Source organism: Periplaneta americana, chromosome 11 (genome assembly GCF_040183065.1).
Source record: "Periplaneta americana isolate PAMFEO1 chromosome 11, P.americana_PAMFEO1_priV1, whole genome shotgun sequence".
NCBI lineage: Eukaryota > Metazoa > Arthropoda > Insecta > Blattodea > Blattidae > Periplaneta > Periplaneta americana.
Genome location: NC_091127.1, coordinates 26106303 through 26126829, shown reverse-complemented (window position 1 = coordinate 26126829; position 20527 = coordinate 26106303). Strand labels below are relative to the sequence as shown.

The following is a 20527-nucleotide window of genomic DNA, read 5'->3' as shown; positions in this document are numbered from 1 at the left end:
TTTTTGAAAACATGCTTAAACTAAGCACTGATCTTACGCTTCATAATTGTTACTTGCTTATGCACAATCATGTGTGATATGTTTGAGAATTTTAAGACATTCATTTTTGTCCCCTCAGGAGCAAGTCGGGAGATAAGAAGCCACCACCCCCCACAAGACGCATCAGCCGAGGAAACTCTATGGCATTCCGAGGCTCTGGAAATCTGGCTAATGGGGTGCGTGGTCTAGAGATCTCCAACCCCCTGCCTGCAGATGGCTCAGGAAGTTCTGATAGCGCCCATGTGTCTCTGCTTCCCAAATATGATGTCGGAAATGGAGTGGGTCCAACTGCCAAACCATCGAATTCTGTTGGCGCTGATGGCGCCCCTGTCCTGCAGAACAACTTCTTCGGGCAGTTCAAAGGCTTTACAATAACGCCACTGTCCTCCAACAATTCGTCGCCTACTAAGCTGCCTGCCTCTCCCTCCAGGACGCAGCCTGCCACTTCTGTGAGTCCTCCTGTAGTGCCAGCAGTGCACATCAAGTCTCCCAAATCAGTGAACCTCCCAGCACGAGTGACCGGAACAGTTACTAGCACAACGACAACGACTACGATGTCTACAGCTCAGGCTGTGCCGCTCAACAACCAGCTGCCCATTGCATCCCGTCCGGTTATTAGCAGCCCAATATTGGACGCTACTACCTGCACGGCTAAGGAACTCATTTCATCAACGGCTTCAGTTCCAAGTCGACCGGCACCAGAAGTCCCTACTAACAGTACTGAAACATCAGGTTACACTCCTTTAACTGGATCTACTAGCAAGCCAGCACGACCCTTATCATCCCCCAACACTCTGGCTGTCAGCCCATTCCCAGCAGAAGAAAAAAAGAGCAAAGACAGTGGACCAAGTTATCCCACATTGACTCGTCTGGCTTCTTTCATGATGCGACAGAATCAGGGAGGCAAGGAAAAGGAAAAGGAAAAGGGAGGCACGAATTCTCTACCACGAAACCATCACCACGGCGTGAAAGCCAGCAAACTGCAGCTAGACCGTGAGGCATTACGCAATCTTCAAATCTCGAATCCCATTCCCCAGCAAGACATTGACGTGCCCGAAACAGCTGTGCCTGTCAGGCCTGCCCCTTCCCCGCCTCCCACAGGTGAAGCATCCAAGACGGTGGTAATGCGAGCACAGAGCCTTAGAGACAAGGGGCCAGTCACGCAGAGACCTTCTATCCCAACATTTGGGTCGATGCGACAGCCATCAGGCACAAAGCGACCGACAAGTATCCCAGCAGGCACGCGTCCCACGTCCCCACCGCCTCCCAGACCACCGCCACCACCGTCAAAGCCTGGGGAAATAGCAACAGGAATCATCGGAGTGCCAGGCTACCAGAACCCACCAGCAGCAAGTCCTGCCGACTACTGTTATGACGACTGCTTCAATCTGCTGTCAGACCCTGCCCCCTTGGCCAATATAGACGAGGAGACGAGTCCAAATAGTGCTGACAACATATACGCGGTTATTGAGGAGAGCCCCCCTGAAAGCAGTCGCAAAATGGGGCGAGGGTATACTCCACCTTCAGAGTATGCAGCTCCAGTACCTCCCAAGTCGAGTATTGACGACAAGCAAGGCACAGTCTCAAAGTTCGAGTACACGTCACCAACCTTCAGTGAATACAAGTCTCCAAAACCTGTGGAGAATAGCATCTCAGCTGGAAGTGTGGAGTCTGTTGGCTTGCTGTCAGAGATAGTGAATGAGATTCAAGCCAGGAACATGGAATCCATCTACAGTACATCGACACTGGGCAGAAAAAAGGAAGGCAAGGGTGAGGGGTCAGACTTGGACGACACAGCATCCACCATCACAGCAACAGATTCCTCGATTGCAGGTTCTGCATCGCCCCGGCTCTTGCGTGACAAATCCAGTGTTGTTGCTTCTTCCAACAGCTCACTTGGAACATACGTCAATGCCAACTCTTATCGCCCAGGTAGCAGTGTCTACAGTAACCTATCCACCCAGGCAAGCTCTCCCCATATGCCATCTACCGGCAGCTGCTCAAGTTCAAACAGTGGGTACCTAAGTCCCATGACTGTAAACTCCTCTAAGACCCCTGTAACGACTCAGGCTTCTGTAGTGAGCGCCAACAATAGCAGTAGAGGTATGAGCACCTTCAGAACACCTCTTCAGACAACCAACACATTGGCAACAGCTACTCCAGCAGCAGACACCAAGAAAACAACTACTTTACCTGACAATGTTTCCACTTATAAGCCCTACAGTTCCAGTTTACAGAGATCTCTAGGACCCCTTGCAGCTAGTTTCCGAGGGACAAGCTCATCTGTGAAAGACAATAAAACAGAGACTATGTCTACTGAAGCAGTAAAACCTCAGAACACTGTGCCAACTCTGCCGAACAGGGGCACCACATCCAAGAGCCCTCCTTCTCCAGTCACGTCCCTGAAGGTTACGAGTGATAAAACAAGTGTGGGAAAATCTTCCAATGCATCCACCCAGCCTGGGCGAACATCCTTGCATCGAACCCCAACACCACCTAGTTTGTCTGTGAAGACTGGAAATGCTGTGACGAAGCCAGCTGCCAGTGCAACCAAAGTGACACCTACGGCGACCATCAATAGCAGCGCCTTACATCGAGGAAAATCCCCAGGTGTGGGCATGAGAGGTCAGACACCTCCGGCCAACAATAGTCCTGATCTGGTGTCGAGCTGTTCTGTTGGAGGAGGAAGTGGAAGGTCTCCAGATGTAGTAGGAAGTTCCAAAGTTGACGGAAAGGCTAATTTGAAGTCCCCTGATGTGGTGGCGGGGGCAAAGCCCCTTCCTAGTCTGCCAACTAGAAGTACGACTCCAAGCAGCACTTCTTCTGTCAGCAGAAGCGCTTCGGCTGCTAGTGGAGCTTCTACAAAATCAACGACTCCGGCTGCAGGTACTAGGTTACCTTCTGTCCACTCTTCTTTCAAGGGGACTTCAGCAGTGAAACAGCCCCAGCTGGCACCCAAACCATCGCTAGCAAAACCTGCAGCAAGTGGCAGCACATCGAGCAGTGTTTCTCAGCAGGACAAAGCAAAGGTAGGGACAGCCACAGCGAAGGACGTTACTGGCAAGGTTGCAGGGGTGGGGCGAGGGACCTCGGTGACCAAGTCTGCGTCAGATGTGACGAGTGGGAGCAGTAAATCTATGCCAGCGGCAGCAAGAGCTGCTGCCAATAAACTTTCACATGTAGCATCGCTGCAGCAGAAGTTTGAAACTGCAGCAGCGAGTGAAAAAGGGGGTGTGACAGTTGGAAGAACGCCATCCAGTACTGCCAACAAAACGCGACCGACCCAGTTGGGATCTAAAACTACGCCTGCAGAAACATCGACAGGTAGGAATGTTGGCTTCAAGAAGTGAAGTTCTTGAGGGTTGGTACCTGTTTGGCAGTAGGATCATTCCATATCATTGGTATGATCAAGCCGGGGCAAACGCTGCAGCCCCACCTAGTCAAACTGGATGGGAGAAGTCCAGAGTGGGTACGTTAGGAAAATGATGGCAATCACATTAGTATTGCAAAAATAAATCAGTAGACATATGACACAGTATTGTAAGGTATAGATGCAGCCACCTATCCGTGATAAAGATGTAACAGAGCATAGCTTAATTACCAGTGATAACGTCAACAGCATATCTAAGGTAGTAGGACGCCATCGAGACAGGTCATGTTTACAAGTATAGTTTTTACATTAAGCCATGTATACTGCCAAGTGTTAAAGTAATGTTCGAGTTTCATTGTTTGTACTGGAAATGGCTACTGGATGGTAGCAAGTTCCTTGCAGGCTCTTCCACTTTACTTTTATTGCCATTCCACATCTGAAGATTTCTTGCTTCATGAAAATTAAACTGGAAATCTTTTTTTTTTTTTTAATTCTTCTATTGAAGAAGATAGTCTCATTCACTTGATTCATTGGCTGTTTTTTATTTTTATTACATGAGCATTGATATATGAGGGTCATCTCGTAAATAATGCACAGGTTGGTAGGACTGTGAAGTGGATGATGAAAATTACGTCAGCTGCAGTTGAAGGATCGAGGAAGAAGCACGTGTGTTCGTTTCGTCCATAGCATACTCTGTGTTTAGGTAACGAGAGCTAGAAATGGAGTCTACATGTGTCTTGGGTACTGTGATGATTGAAAATCAAAGATCGAATCTTTATGTGACAAAACCTCACAGAAATTCACATCGGAGCAGAGTTTATGGTAAGCTTACAGTGGACTGTAGTACAGTTTCTCATTGGGCTGTTCGTTTTCATGTCAGCTTAGATGATGATGCAAGACCAGGAAGACCAAAAACATCAAGACAAAGTGTGAAACTTGTGGCGAATGGTCTTCAGGAAGAGAGTCGAACGACATGTGAGCAAATTTCAGAAGCTACGAGGATTTCACCAAATTCAGTATTCTGTATTTTGACAAAGAAGAGGAAAATTTCTGCACGATGGGTCCCTCACTGCTTGACTGCTGAACAGAAGCAGAAATGTCTGGACATTGAGAACTTACTGACAGGACCATCACGAAAACGAATAGCCCAACGAGAAACTGTATTACAATCTATTGTAAGTTCACCACAAACTCCACTCAAAGCACTGTGGAAGTATGGATTTCTGTGGGGAAGGAGGGTTTGTAAAGATTCGATCTTTGGTATTCAATCGTCACAGTACCCGAGACACGTGTAGGCTCCATTTCTAGCTCTCGTTACCTAAACACAGAGTATGCTATGGACGAAACGAACACACGTGCTTCTTCATCAATCTTTTAACTGCAACTGTCGTAATTTTCATTGGTGTTGCGTCATTTACTTCATACTTCTGCCAATCTTATGAAATTACCTTCGTACCATCAGTTGGAACATTTTTGTATTCACTGTATTTTTTTTTTTTTTAGTTTTTACGACGCTTTATCAACTGATATGATTATCTAGCATCTGAGTGAGATGAAGGTGATAATTCAAGCGAGATGAATCCAGGGTCCAGTGCCGAAAGTTACCCAGCATTTGCTCATATTGGGTTGAGGGAAAACCCAGGAAAAAACCTCAATCTGGATTTGAACCTGGGCCCGCTAGTTACACGGTTAGACATGCTAAGCCTTACTCCACAGCAGTGGACGTCACTGTATTCTGCCATATTTTAATTGGTGCAGAGACTCGAAAACAGTGAATTGGTTGACAAGCCGATGGTCATTTCTTTATGATTCCCTTCACACTAAATTAACAATTGCTTTTGTAATAGTGATATAGTGAAGCGATAAGAAAAAAATAGTGCCTTTCAGTTTGCAGGCAATAATTTGTCATATCAGGATTAGTAACACATTATTTGTGTTTACAGAATGATTTTTCTTAACTGGGTGTCACACTTCATTCATCCATCTACTGTTTCGACGTGTCTTTATGATTTTCTTATGTTTAGCTCTCATCAGAACAACTGTTATTGCAGTATTATTTATTACACTAGACTAGATGGCATTTCGGAAGGCGGTCAGCTGCTACACGCGCCATAGCATTTCTGGTATGTGATGTCACAAACTGGTACAATAGAACCAATCAGAATCAGTCTATAACAAGTACTTCCAGAGTTCGTTTGTTCACGTGTGTGTTTTATTTTATTGAGTTATTTTACGACGCTGTATCAACATCTAGGTTATTTAGCGTCTGAATGAAATGAAGGTGATAATGCCAGTGAAATGAGTCCAGGGTCCAGCACCGAAAGTTACCCAGCATTTGCTCGTTCACGTATGTGTGTTTCAATACATTGAACAAGTAAAACTAACATTTACTGTGTATGTGCAAGATAAATAAATGGAAGAAGAGACTGTAAAAAGACAAGTGTTGCACAGGCAGGCGCGGAAAATAGTGTTTGAGGTGTATAATTATTTTAAGAACGTTGGCGGCCATCTTGATGCTGACTGCAATGTTGCCAACGCACAAGAAACGACTGCAGAAGCATGTGGTGTGGGATTGAGAAACGTGCAAAGAATATTGTTAGTGAAGGAAAGAGGGTTTGTTTGATGTCATGCTTACAGTAATCAACGGCTAAGGTCATTATTGTCTTTTGATAATTTAAATTCTCTCCTGCACTATTTGTATTGCACGTGCTCGTGAAGTACGATGTGGCAATGTTGTACGCTGCCTTGCCTCTCTGTCTGTCTCTCTCGACGCAAACACTAGCAGACTATCGCCTTCCGAATTGCCGTCAACTCTAATTATAAATGCTGTTTTTTACGATTTTTTTCCATTCGATAATAAATAAAATATCCGTTTTACCATCATTCCAGTATTTGATTGGGTTTGTAATATACGTTTTCTCTTATAGCTTATATCTATCTTATATCTATTTACTTCTCTATTGTTGTTATTTATCATATATTAATTTTTATTTCTATAAGCGAATTCCTTATTCATGCAAAATCATCATCATCATCATATCCCTCACGTATTAGACCCTACAGGATCTGTTACGGTCTCATGCCAGCGCTTTTGTGGTCTTCCCAATTTCCTCTTTCCTCTTGGTACATAAGTAAGAATCTGTTTAGGCCATCTAGTGCGATCCATCCTTTCGACATGTTTTTTCCACTGAAGTCGATATTGTTGAACAAAATTAACTATAGGATCCATTTTGAGTTCCTGCAATATGTCCACATTCATGCAAAATATAAAATTGAAAATTATAGTTACGATTCAGAGGATGACGCAAGACACGTCGAAACTAGTCCGCCAGATAATTTACTGCCAAAATTTATATTATTAGCATAGTGAAGTAGTTATTACTTGTCCAATAACGATAATCAGTGATTATATAAGTGTTAAAAGATTGTGCCCAAGAATGAAGTTAAATTCAACTTACTGAGGCCTACATAAAGTTATACATGCTTTACTCTCCATGCGGAATTGTACTTGGATTTTTATCACTCTTAAGATCCATCAGTCATAGCCAGATTTGAACCCATGAAAGCAAGTCTACTGTCTCCTACATTAGAAGGCATTTGTATGTGAAGGTGTAATTGCAAAATTTGTATGAATAACCATAGAAAAATGCCATGAAACTTGTGGCAGAATGACTATCTGCGGATACTAAAGTAAAAAATTAGTATTTGTTGTTTATGTTTATTAAAGAAGGAAGAGCATTGCATGTTAGCCTGCTGCCATCAACGCAATGGATGTTACGCACTCTAAAGAGTAGAATATCCCTGTACCTCTTGCAGCTTCTACTTCCAGTTACACTAAGCACACTGAAACAACCCTCGTCTTCCCTCGCTGTAATGCAATGCCACATTCAAGTTAACACTAGCAACATTAATATAACAATGGTATCAGATCATTACAAGCCTTGTGTACAAGTCCTGCACTCAAATCTGCTTTTAATTCAGCAAAGTTAAACGTATCTTACCTTTATTTATAAACGTAATGGTACCTTATAAAGGCATTATGCATTGGTGAATATCTGAACTGTACAGTACCAGAAATTAATTTCATCTCATAAACATTGTTTATGTAAGTGGAAACTGCCTTCTACAACCTTAATGGGTATAAATTTAATTGTATTAAGTTGTTAGATGAATGTGTCTGCAGTGAAAAGACCTGCCCTAGGACAGAACACTATGAATGAATATCCAATTAATAGTTATTTACGATATGAACATCGTAGCGTTCTATATTACAATATGAAGTTGTATTCCAATGGATACCATCCCATTGTGGAATCCTGGGAAACGAGAATGCAGATGCTTTAGCAAAGAAGGGCAGCACTGCTACTTACAGACCTGTTACTAAATCTACGTATTACTCTGTGAAAAGATTTATTAAATCTACATACTTAAGACTTCAACAAACAAAATTTGATAACACAATCCCAAAGGAAAAAATGGAACTCTCTGCATCAAAATCCACAGTTAATTCCCGATTTACCACGAAAATCGTCTGTAGCTGCATTTAGATTGGCAACAGGCCATGATTGTTTGGCTAAACACCTGCATAGAATTGGAATATATCAGTCCCCTAACTGCCCATTGTGCAACTCAAACCAAGAAATGGATTCGGAACACCTCAAAATCTGTGCTTCATTGGCCGGTCATGATAATATCTTTGAAAAATATTGGAGTGCAAGAGATCAAATGACTTTATTGTCAAACGCCTGGCATTAGAAAACAACAACAACATATTACAATATGAAATTGGAAAGTTATCAAACGAGGCCATACACCGAGTTTGATAACCAGTCGAGTATTATAGTATGAAGTTAAAATAAATATATCATACAATGTTTTATACGGAAGTGGCCCATTTTTCCGAAAACATTCTTCCAAATGCCAAAGTACCGAATGCGATTTAATTCCGAATTCCATTTTCCGAAGTAAATTTTTTCGAATGCTATTATTTTGTTCTGAATTACATTTTTCCAAATACGATTTTCCGAAGTCAATTTTTTTCGAATTATTTTCAGTTCCGAATACTATTTCAAAAATATAACAATTTTTACAGACTGCAAAACATTTATTTCAAGAAATGTAATGGCAATTTTTACAGAATAGAAAAGATTTATTCCAGAAAATATAATGAAAATTTTTCAGGTTACAAAAGATGTTTAATGTTTTGTTTTATTTAACGACGCTTGCAACTGCCGAAGTTATATCAGTGTCGCCGGTGTGCTGGAATTTTGTCCCGCTGGAGTTCTTTTACATGCCAGTAAATCTACTGACATAAGCCTCTCACATTTAAGCACACTTAAATGCCATCGATCTGGCCAGGAATCGAACCCGCAACCTCAGGCATAGAAGTCCAGCACTATACCAACTCTGTCAACCAGGCCGACTGCAAAAGATTTATTTCAGAAAATGTAATGATAATTTTTACAGAATACAAAAGATATATTTCAGACATGTAATTGCATAAGTGTCTTTAATGATGTCCAAGTATCCAAAGTTAGTCCATGCGCTCTCCTGATCTTTGTACATTTGGTACTGTGCTACAATTCCCGCAATCCTAGCCTGCAGATTCCTCCATAGTTTTCTTGGCTCCCCTCATACAGCACGGCCCATAAGAAATTCTCGGGTCATGGTATTGGTGTCTCTTTTTTCCTTCTGGAATTCTGACAAAACTGTGTAGAAATTGGGATGGTGTACCAGCAACCACATACACCCTTTAATATCAGAATGTTATCATTTGGATCAGTGGTAATAGCACGAGCAGTATCTTCCTTAGTACGGACCTTTATACAATTCCAATCAATTTTGCCTGGTGGCGTAGATTTGTTCTTATAATAGACAAAGCCATCTAATAATTTCTTTCCTTCTCTAGATGACTCTACTATCAAGGGTCGTATCTCCATGATGGCACGCCTAAACCAGAAACTTCAGACATGTGTGGATGTTGTTACACATGCATTTCATAGCAATATTTCCATTTGTAACAATCACAAATATGTATGACTTCTCACGACCAGCTCCAACTGGTGTCTAGTGCAGAAAATGATTACTTGAGGACCTTTATCATCTTCATGAACGTAAGACTCGTAAATTAAAAATCTCTCATCTGAGTGAATGTATATGTTTATATTTTTATTCTTGAAAACCGATTTTATTAAAAAAAAAAAATCTCCTCAGGTGAGAAAAATCCCAATAACTAACGAACTAACTATTCGAAAATTTGGTTTCGGAATAATTACATTCGGAAATTTGGTTTCGGATTTTTGCATTTCGAGAAAAAGTACATTCGGAAAAATGATCTTGAACCATTTTATCCACTTTGATAAAAAATTAATTTTGTAATAAAAGTAATCCTATTAATTTTATTAGTTTTGAACATGTCTTTTGTAGACAGGCGATTATATTATTATTATTATTATTATTATTATTATTATTATTATTATTATTATTATTATTATTATTTTCTTCCTGCAAGAGACGATTCATTTATGTTTGTTTTATTAGTTTTTAATAACAAGTTTTTGTTTATAACAGAACAGCAGTACTAGGAGAAATAAACAAACATCGTGAAAATAAGTTCATTACCTAACTAGTTGTATAACAGCAGTATCATTACCTAACTAGTTGCGCAATAGAAGTATCATTACGTAATTAGTTGCGTAATGAATGTGTTTACAACATTTTTATTAGCGATGTAAAGTCCACATTACATAATCAAAGTGAATAAACAATTTTTACCCTATTACATCGTTCATACGAACTTCTATAACACATCCATTCTTGTCCCTCTAACTAAAATTTGTCAAGTTAACTGAACAATAGACAGAACAAAAACCCTACACCATTGTAGTGCTAGACAGGATTCATAGATTGAAAGTTATGGCAGTGTAACTTCTGCCACTTGAGCAGAACAATCACTGCTTTGTTGCAGGAGCATTCTAGGAGGTCAAATAAGTATGTATAATAGTGCCACAGAGCCACCAGCATAGCTCAGTCAGCTAAGGTTCTTGTCTGCCGATCTGGAGTTCTCGAACGCAGGTTCAATTCCTGCTTGGGCTGATTATCTGGTTGGGTTTTTTCCTAGGTTTTCCCCAACTGTAAGGTGAATGTCAGGTAATCTATGGCGAATCCTCGGCCTCATCTCGCCAAATACCATCTTGCTATCACCAATCCCAAGGACGCAAAATAACCTCGTAGTTGATGCAGTGTCGCTAAATAACCAAGTAAAGAAAATAGTGCCACAGAGGGACAATAGCTTCTTTTTAAAGCTTTAGTGAGGTAAATTTGTTTCTGTTCAAAGTTAAACAAGACAGGAGCGTGTTCCTTAGAGAGATGTTTGGTACAGTTTTGTTATACTAATTTTTAGTGATGCAAGTACAGTGCCACATGCCACATAATGTTGTAAATTTTAATAATAAATTAATTCGTACATGGAAAATTAAAAATGAACGTATTTGTGGATGTACAGTTGTCTGCAGAAAAATATAAGGTTTCTGCTAACCTATAGCCACTTTAATTTTATTCATGCTACATTTTCTATATAGGTTGTTATCTTTCTATCTGTGATGCGACAGCCTATGAAGGGCCAAGGTCAACCAGCCAAATGCTGGCTTTACGTCGACAAGCCTTAACATGTTTTTCACCCAATCAGAATGAAGTGATGTGTGGTCAGTACAGTTTTCTCCAGTCGTGATAGCTGGCTTACAAAACCGGATATAACTCTTCAAATTCATTACGATGCTGGAAGAGCACCGGTTCCATACACTGACCGAAATTTCATGAGGGTTCGAATGCACTCATTCCATATCGCTAATCCAAAGCATGATGCCTTTAACAAAGCAGCTAAGTGAGGAATATGCGTAATGTATAATTTTAATGAACAAATTGTAAATACTGTAATAACTTTCTCAAGAAAAAAATGATGCTGCTAATTAGAGAAGAGTGTTATTATCTTCCACTTACACTAAGCTTCTCTGTGTAAAAGTATTCCATTACCATCTGCGTGTGAAAACAAGACTTATTTCAACATTGAGGCCTACATCGAACATTTGCTGCATTCATGTGTTTTGTGAATTGAAGCTGAATATAAAAGCAGATTATTCTGTAGAGGTTGATTAATCTGTTCTGAATACTTGCCAGCATGTAGGGAACCCTTGCACAGGTCTTGTTACTTTTAAATCATGAAGGTCGACAGGGATTTGTGGGTATGGAAACTGTTAGTGTTGTTGAAACATGTTTTTCATGAACTCAATTTCAATTCTGTGATATGTATTTTTCACACTCAAAGCTTAAAAGAGTGATTTTTTATGCTCTTCAATATGTATTCACAACACTCCAAATGCAAAGCAACAGAAGACTAGAAACCTGTTCGTTCACTGATGTGTGTGATATTTATCAGTTAGTGAAGACAACTTACTTATAGAATATACTATATATGAGTTGTAGTGAGTCTTCCTACGTAATTGTGTAGTGCGCTTCAAGTTTCGCAAGAAGGTTACGGTATCAGTTTTTTTTTTATTTTTTAATGGCTCTTTAAGTACAGATATTCATGAAATGATAATATGGCGACAGTGGAGTAATGCTGAAACAAGATAAGAAGAAAAACTAATGTACTCGGAGAAAACGCCTTCCTCCATATCACTTTTTCAGCACAAATTACTTGATATACAGGGTGGGCACAAAGTCCCATTACCCCCTATAAGTACCTCAAATATACAATATTTATGTAATTCCGATCATAATACATCCACTTTACAGTAACTGTGTCCTAAGTGTCTAAGGATCAGTATGTCCCCCATCATTCTTCTCACACAAAATAACTCGTCACCAGGTGTTCGGTGTGACATTTGCCTCGGCATTGCTGGTATAATGTGTTGGAAAGCATGTCGCATGGCGTACTTCAATTCATCAGTGGTGTCGTACTATTCCTGTGCAACAATGCCCTTGATGAAACCCCACAGTGCCTTGTTACAAGTTTTCACAACGCTGGATTGGTCGTGGGTCACCCATCTTACCATTTCCTCTCGACTGGCCACCTCACAGCCCTGACCTCACAACCTGTGACAATGCGCTGTGGGATTTCATCAAGAGCATTGTTGCACAGGAACGGTACAACACCATTGACGTATTGTAGGATGCCATGCGACATATTTTCTAACAGATTACAGTAGCAATGCCAAGATGAATGTCACACTGAACCTCGAGACGCATTATTTTGTGTGAGAAGAATGATGGGGGATATATTGACCCTTTGTACACTTAGGACACACATTTAGTGTAAAGTGGATGTATTTCTGCATTATGACCGAAATTACATAAATATGTATACATTTGAGGTATTTATAGGGGGTAACGGGACTTCGTACCCACCCTTTACTATGGATTGCATCCCAATACCTTTAGTAAAAAGTTACTACCCAACTCTCCAAGCTTTGGTTGATTCTCTATGGATCATCTGCAATGATGAGAAAAGAGACCCATGTAGTATACGTGCAGTCTTCTTGAAAGGCATTCCAGTGACTACAATTGAATGGTTTTTCTTAATTTAAAGACAATATTGCGCATATTGATCAACTGTTTAATTATTGCTGCAAAAGTTCAGTTTTTATAAGCCTGTTCTTTACTATTGGCAAATGTCGAGGTAGGTTTATAATATGTTACTTGGCCAGTGAAGAACATTCTGGACTTCATTAGCCTGGAAAATAGTATGATTTCATTTTTTTTAAGCAGGATGCAGCTGTAAAAGAAAATCTAAATAATTTATAGTGCTTGTTTCATTTTTTAGATTCTTTAAAGGTTGTGGTATATGAAGGCACTTTACATCACAATTTTTCTACTTCATTTTCTGCTTCGTCCATCAGAGGTCTCTGCAGTCTCAATTGAAATGTTGACCTGGAGGGACGTCTGTTCACAAAGCAAGGGAATTTGATACAAGCAAAGAGTAATTGGCCTGTGGTTTTGTCTGAGTTTGGGTTCTTTTATGTAGCGTGGATCTCCATTATTTAAATCTTCCTACAGAGCTCAATTAAGAATTTTTATTGTCTCTTAAAATCTAGTAACACTGCCATACTCCCGATCCAGTGGCATGCATGGGGTGCACCTATAAAACAAAATTCATTACTCTCAGTTGTAGATTGATAGGTGAACGTGATGATTAGGAGGGTTGAATTTTGACGTGGACAGGAAATGGTCAGTAAATTTTACCTTGAGCCCTTTCATTCAAGGACAGGACTTGTTTATATACTGCAAAGGATCTCCCAGCTTTCCCTTAAATCATGCCTTGAAGGGTTGTGAATCTGGAAACCTTGGATCTAAGGGCAAGTGATTATCCTCATCAAAAGGAACTTGCTCCAATACAACTAATATTAACTAATATTATTATATCATACGGTACTTGAAGGGATGTTATGAATCTTGCCTTTCAGAGGCTTATCACGTTCCATTTTTCATATTAAAAAATGTCAATTTGAAAGTTATTTTTTTTTTATAGTTTATTTAGTATAAGCTTAGAGGCAATAATTTCATGAGGCAAGTCCATGGTTTCAAAGAAATGTGAGGACGAGTGAAAATGTTTTCTGGGAAACATTTTCGAATTTACGGTTATCATATTATAGTTTACAGATGGGCTTTATTTTTGTACCTTCATAAAGTGAAGGTTTAAAGTTTCAGGAATTGATTAAGTAGCGGACTTACTCGTGTTAATTATGTAAGTCTTTGCGGCTTACAGCTGTTTCGGTGCTTCATCACACCATCCTCAGAGCCTACTAGATCTCGGCTTCATCTCGAACTTCTCTGCCTGTTATGTGGGTGCGTTTGATTGTTGAAAGTTGTTGAAAAGTGGAGTCAAATAGTGTGTGTGTACTGAAATTGATCTGTGTGTTGAGAATTTGATCGGAGTGTGTTTTAGTGTGTTTGTATATTTCGTATAATAATACATAATATATTTCGTATTGTTCTAGAGTGTTGAACACTAGAACAATACGAAATATACAAACACACTAAAACACATCCCGATCAAATTCTCAACACACATATCAATTTCAGTACACACACTATTTGACTCCACTTTTCAACACCTTTCAACAATCAAACGCACCCACATAACAGGCAGAGAAGTTCGAGATGACGCCGAGATCTAGTAGGCTCTGAGGATGGTGTGATGAAGCACCGAAACAGCTGTAAGTCGCACAGACTTAAATAATTAACACGAGTAAGCCCACTAGTTAATCAATTACTTATATTCAAGTGTTAAAAGTAGTGTACACAAGATTCAAAATGGATTAAAGTTTCAGGGAAGATTTATTTACATGCGAGTAGAAAAACTCAAATTTTTATAATGTTTTTTTTCTTACTGATGGCGGGTGGATACTCGACTCTTCCATCATTCACCCATATGAAGCCAGTTATGTAAACCAATTTGCCGACAGTCATTGTTCAAGGTGCACTTTAGGAGGCTGGTGTATGTTACACCCACATTCAGATGATGATGATGATGATAATGATGATTTACTGGGATGCCACAGTGGAAACTGAGCTTGCGCAGAAAACCCCTGTGTTACCTAAACCACAGGGTTGTCCAACAAGTCACAAATCGAGGGTATGCTGGGATCGAATCTGGGTCCACAAGATTATGAGGCCAGTGCTCTAGCCATTGAACCACAATGGTGGCTTAGTTTTTATAATGTTGAAGAAAATAAACAATATAGCGGAGCTTTGATTATCATTATTAATGTGTTCCAAACTACAACTGTTATTAAAACAACGATAGTGGAATCACTTAACCCCATGTTATGGCGATAATTCATTCCAAAAGTGAAACCAAGGCAAACATAAACATTTTTTTTTGTAGGTTATAATTTCGAACGAAACTGTCTTACAAGAAATATTACTGGTACCGGTATCTCTTAAGACTATCATACGATTTCATTTAATAAAATTATTAATTCCATTACATTTCTTATAGGACTTTGTCAGAAGAACTTAATAAATGCTTACAACAATTAATAAATACCTAATTTTGTGTTTTGATAGCAAATACTCAATTTTTACATAATGTTATCACGAGCTTTCATTACCGGTACTTAAATTGTTCCACTAGGAACTACTAATTATGCCAAGTGTATAGTTGGTTATTCTAATACAATGAGGAATTTTATAATAACATTTTACAATATTTATTCGTATTTAACACAATCGTTTATCTATCTCAGAATCATTACTAATATATAATTCACTTTTCACAGTTGTGGCACTTTCCTGGTAACCATTTTGCATAACTGCGAACATCAACCAATTTTACAGTACCAGTTATTCAATTCTTCAATAATGAATTGTGAAGACTGTGAGTCCTCAAATTCCAGTCCTGATCACGTGACAACATTACGAGAAAAAAACACACTGGTACTCGAGATTGTGCAAATGACAGTCAACTAGCAGAAATGTATTGGTACATGATCCGGAATAAACGATTAGTAGAATCTGGACAGTAATTGAATTGTATGGTATTTAATAAATGATAATATAAATAACAACAGTTGAAGACGAAGATAATCGAAGCTCTACTGTATTTTTATCATTGGTAAGAGTTCTTGTTGGAGCATTTCTGCTTCTATATATATATATATATATATATATATATATAAAACAAGACAGTCAGATTTTTATTTTTTCAATGTGCCATCATTAATCATACCCTTTCAGGTGCAGATCATCAATTCCACAAATGTACATAGCAATTTTATGTGTTAAAGGCCTCTATGCACGCTGTTATTCAAACAAAACAAATTCCTGCCCTAAGTGTGCTTATGTACATCAAACAGTTCCCGGTCATTTGCAATGCTTGCAGAGTGTATTGAATACATAGCAAGAAGAGCTTGTGCATGTTCATGTTATTTATAATATATAAATATATTCCTTAATGCATCATTGAAACTTGTTAGCAGAGGACATAATGAAGAGCTGGTGGTTATGTTTAAGGACTGAGAGAGAGTTTCACCCTTCTCTTTAAGGGGTACCTCAATCTGCTTATGGATGTGGAGGCCTAGATAGCCTAATCTGTGTTGGCCTTCGAGAAAATATTTTAAATGTTTCAACTTGCAGATGGTGAACGTACTAGTTTGTGAAATACTGTGAACTGCATTGATGCATCATCAAAAATTGTTTTACATGGTAGATATATAGTCCTGTTGAAGATTAAAGGAATTACTGATGCCATGTGTACATGTTATATAGCCTACGTGGATAAAAAAAGGAAGGAATATTCTGGGAAGGTATTGACAACAGATTTTAGAAAGTTCACTAAAAAGCCTGACTGTCCACATGAAGAGTGGAAGGATATTCAGTGCATTTATTTTAAGTGGCATTAAATGACTACAATACCTATTTTTAAGTTATGGTACAATAAACTTTTGTAAATCTAGATTCATTTTCCGGGCTGAGAGCCGTGGTCTATTGGTTGGTTTTATACCAGACGTTTCGTCTGCAACTGCGGCAGACATCTTCAGTGGAGTGGTATCCGAGGTCGCAAGACTCTTCTCGGCGTACCTGAGGCAACTGATCCTGTGGCTGGTTGTGCGGGCGTATTTATAGTGCGGCTCGCGGGCCGAGGCCTGTTGTCGCTGCGGTCCGCGCCGCTTTGTTCGCTGCTCCCGTTCTGGGTTCCGTCCGTTTGTTGTAGTGGCTTCTTATCTGTTCTGTTTAGGACAGGGTACCAACACTTGTTTAGCTTTACGCCTTCTTCCTTGCGATTAAAGTTGTTGTTATGTTTATATATTTCGATCGCTTCTCTATGTAGACGGGGGAAGAAGTGCGTCGTCGTGCTCAAGATGTCCGTGTCCTTGTTGGTACCCGGTCCTAAACAGAACAGATAAGAAGCCACTACAACAAAAGGACGGAACCCAGAACGGGAGCAGCGAACAAAGTGGCGCGGACCGCAGCGACAACAGGCCTCGGCCCGCGAGCCACACTATAAATACGCCCGCACAATCAGCCACAGGATCAGTTGCCTCAGGTACGCCGAGAAGAGTCTTGCGACCTCGGATACCACTCCACTGAAGATGTCTGCCGCAGTTGCAGACGAAACGTCTGGTATAAAACCAACCAATAGACCACGGCCTCTCAGCCTGGAAAATGAATCTAGATCTATAGACTCCAGCCGTGAAAGCCTACACTGCAAAACCTTTGTAACTTTATGATAATTTAATAATTTAAATTTTTGTTACAATTTTTCATTCAATCTGACCAGTAGTGAAGCATGACTTAAATATTTGAGGTAATACAATCAAAAGAACAATAATGGTAATATTAATTCTTTCCCCCAGTCAGTGACATATTTTAGAACAGTATCGGCATCTAAAAATGCCTCCCACTATTATAGAAAGAAATTTATATGATAACCTATTACAGTTGAATTAACGCTAAAACAGTCAAATTAATGAGAAAATAGTGAAGGAATATTGTTACTTATTATTGATCTTCTCCATTACATTACAGTCTAGTATACACAGTCACGAAGCTTGAGTTGTTGAGGGTACTAGGAACAATAGACTGTGCCGGTACTATTTTGCAGTGTCTGTGATGAGGCGATAGTAGCAATCCTAGTGGTTAGTAACTATCTATGGATGCATATTCCCTACATATTGAGCTTCGTGACTGTATATACTAGACTGTTAGTATATTCTAAATTGGATAGCTATTTTCAACATGGGTAATATATGAATAAAAAATTTCTCTTCCTTCTGGGCCGAAGAATTACGTCCAAAAATTACTGCATAAATCTTCCTCACACTCAGTATATTCAAAGCTCATGTGTACAACAATGGCTGAAAGACAATCATCATATTATTTTGTCAAATATGGTTTGGAATCTGATATCTTGTCATTCTCTTGCTGCTTAACTGAAAATTCGGTTATAGAAATTCGTGTTAACTGCAAATATGAGAGTTGTCAGGTTAGCAGAATAAGAGGTTATTTTCTTTCAAGTAAGTTACAAGATGATGCACGTGGTTTACAAATTAAGTTCGGGCTCTGCAGTAAAACCTGCTTTAAAAGCAATGAGAATATGACAGAAAACCGGTATCATTGCATTACCTTGATATAATTCATAATTGTACAGCAATTCACGGGGATATGTATAGACCATTGTTTTTACACCATAAGTTAAAAGTTAAATTGATTCTTTATGTGCAATTTCAGTCAAATTAAGGATTGTTAAGAGTTTGTTTCTAAGCTGTTTTAGAAAATGAGAAAGGAATTCTCAAGATATTCGTTTTATGAGAAATTTATCTTTTCAGATGCCTTTAACTTGTATTTGTTTTTTGTACGTTGATCTAATAGAAGCAATGTAATAAATATAGAAAGATGCTGCATATTGAATGTTACAAGAATTACTCTCTTTCCAGTCAGTTTCATGAATGTAATCACAGATGAAACAGAATGTTCCAATAATGTAGGTGTTCTTTGAGCAGGTTTTACTGAATGTATGAACGAACTTCTTGATATGTATTATTCAGCTGACTTGCAGTCTGGCCTCTGAAATTATGCCTCATGTGAAACATAATCAATTGATTAGAGCTTGTATAAAGGTAATTGTATATATCGAAAATAGCTTGAAAGTTGTAGGTTATAATGGTGCATAAATTGTAATGAATTTAATGTCCACAAAACAAGATGATTGTTGGATATAATCAACTAAACTCAGAGGTAATGGATGTTTAAATACTGTAAGTCACCCGTGATGGGTTTAGCACATGTATTATCAAATGAGCACAGACAAAATTTTCAATTTGTGTAGTTTTGTAAAAAGTATATACTGTATACAAAGAAAAGAAGGCAAATGAAAGATGTGGGCAGCTTTGACTCCCTGCAAATGTAGAATTATAATCCGTCACTCTTTTGCTTATGAATTCAATGTAGACATTATATATAAGAACAGCTGTGAATTTTCAAAATCTCTCATAATTACTTTTGAAGTGAAGTGCCATTGACAATCTCCATTTATACATGTTACTTTGTCATTACAGCTTATTTTAAATCTGGAAGACACTGGAAGGTTAATTTTTAAGATATTGTTATGAATCATTCATTGTTCCATTAAATATTTCAGAAAACCATTGTAATTTTTTTCATGCCAAGACAATTAAATATTACAATAAACAAACAGGTGAAATATTGTTCGTAGGTAAGTATGGCCTTGGAAAGATAATCATTTGCTACAATTCAATGGAAGGATTTCGGTAACCAAATTTTTTTATATCCTATACATTGTAATAATTCTCCTTAACTGTACTTTCGACAATTCTCAGAGAAACAAATGTTTCAAACTGTTTGTTACCCTAATAAGAGAAGGAAATATTACGTCCTACAGGTAGAAGCGATTATTTTTAAATAATGCATCATTAAAATTTGAACCGAAATTTAATTCTGTTCATCTTCCAAACCCTGCTTCAGCTACTGCATAGAATCAAACAGTCACGTTATAAGAACCTTGTTAATAAAATATAGTCTAGCCTATGATAATGATATTAATTTGTGTGTATGATTACTCTGGACAGAATGTTGAATGTATAAAAGTTTCTCATCAGTACGCCTACCAACGTTGTCTTTTTTTATTGTAACGTATTATAAAACTAAGATATTTTATTGTACACATACCAAAGATTTTTGTATCATAATAATAAAATCTGCACTTTGTGTACCACGTAATTTTATTTAACTGTGATCCTGTTTAATCTGTAAACTTTCATTTGTGTATTATTGGAAATATTTTATTATTGATAATGGAATTAATTCCCTTAAACATGTTGTCCAAAATAGAGTTAAATGATAAGTTGTCCAAGCATTGTGTTTCTGAACAAAAGATGAAGGATTTTTATTATTATCCGTTATATTTTTTTAACATAAGTTATACTTCCCTGTCTTCGTAGACCTTACATAGAGTGTAGTACACATTGTACTTATTATGTGGGCATATTTAATGTCGTATTTAGTCCTGGTTTCTACCTATTTGTATTTTTATGTTGTTAGCAAAAAGTGAACACACATACTGTAGAACGAAAAATTTTTATTTATAATAGTATTTGAAGT

The 20527-nt window shown here is 38.5% G+C and overlaps 1 protein-coding gene across 1 annotated transcript in view; it reads left to right on the top strand.

Annotated features, from left to right (window-relative positions):
- Positions 1-20138, top strand: part of Meltrin (meltrin) — a 573117-nt gene extending 552979 nt beyond the window's left edge. The window contains exon 18 of the mRNA XM_069839168.1: positions 119-20138. Within this exon, the coding sequence (XP_069695269.1) occupies positions 119-3389 (3271 nt within the window). The 3' untranslated portion in view covers positions 3390-20138. The remainder of the gene's footprint in view (positions 1-118) is intronic.
- Positions 20139-20527: the final 389 nt, after the last annotated feature.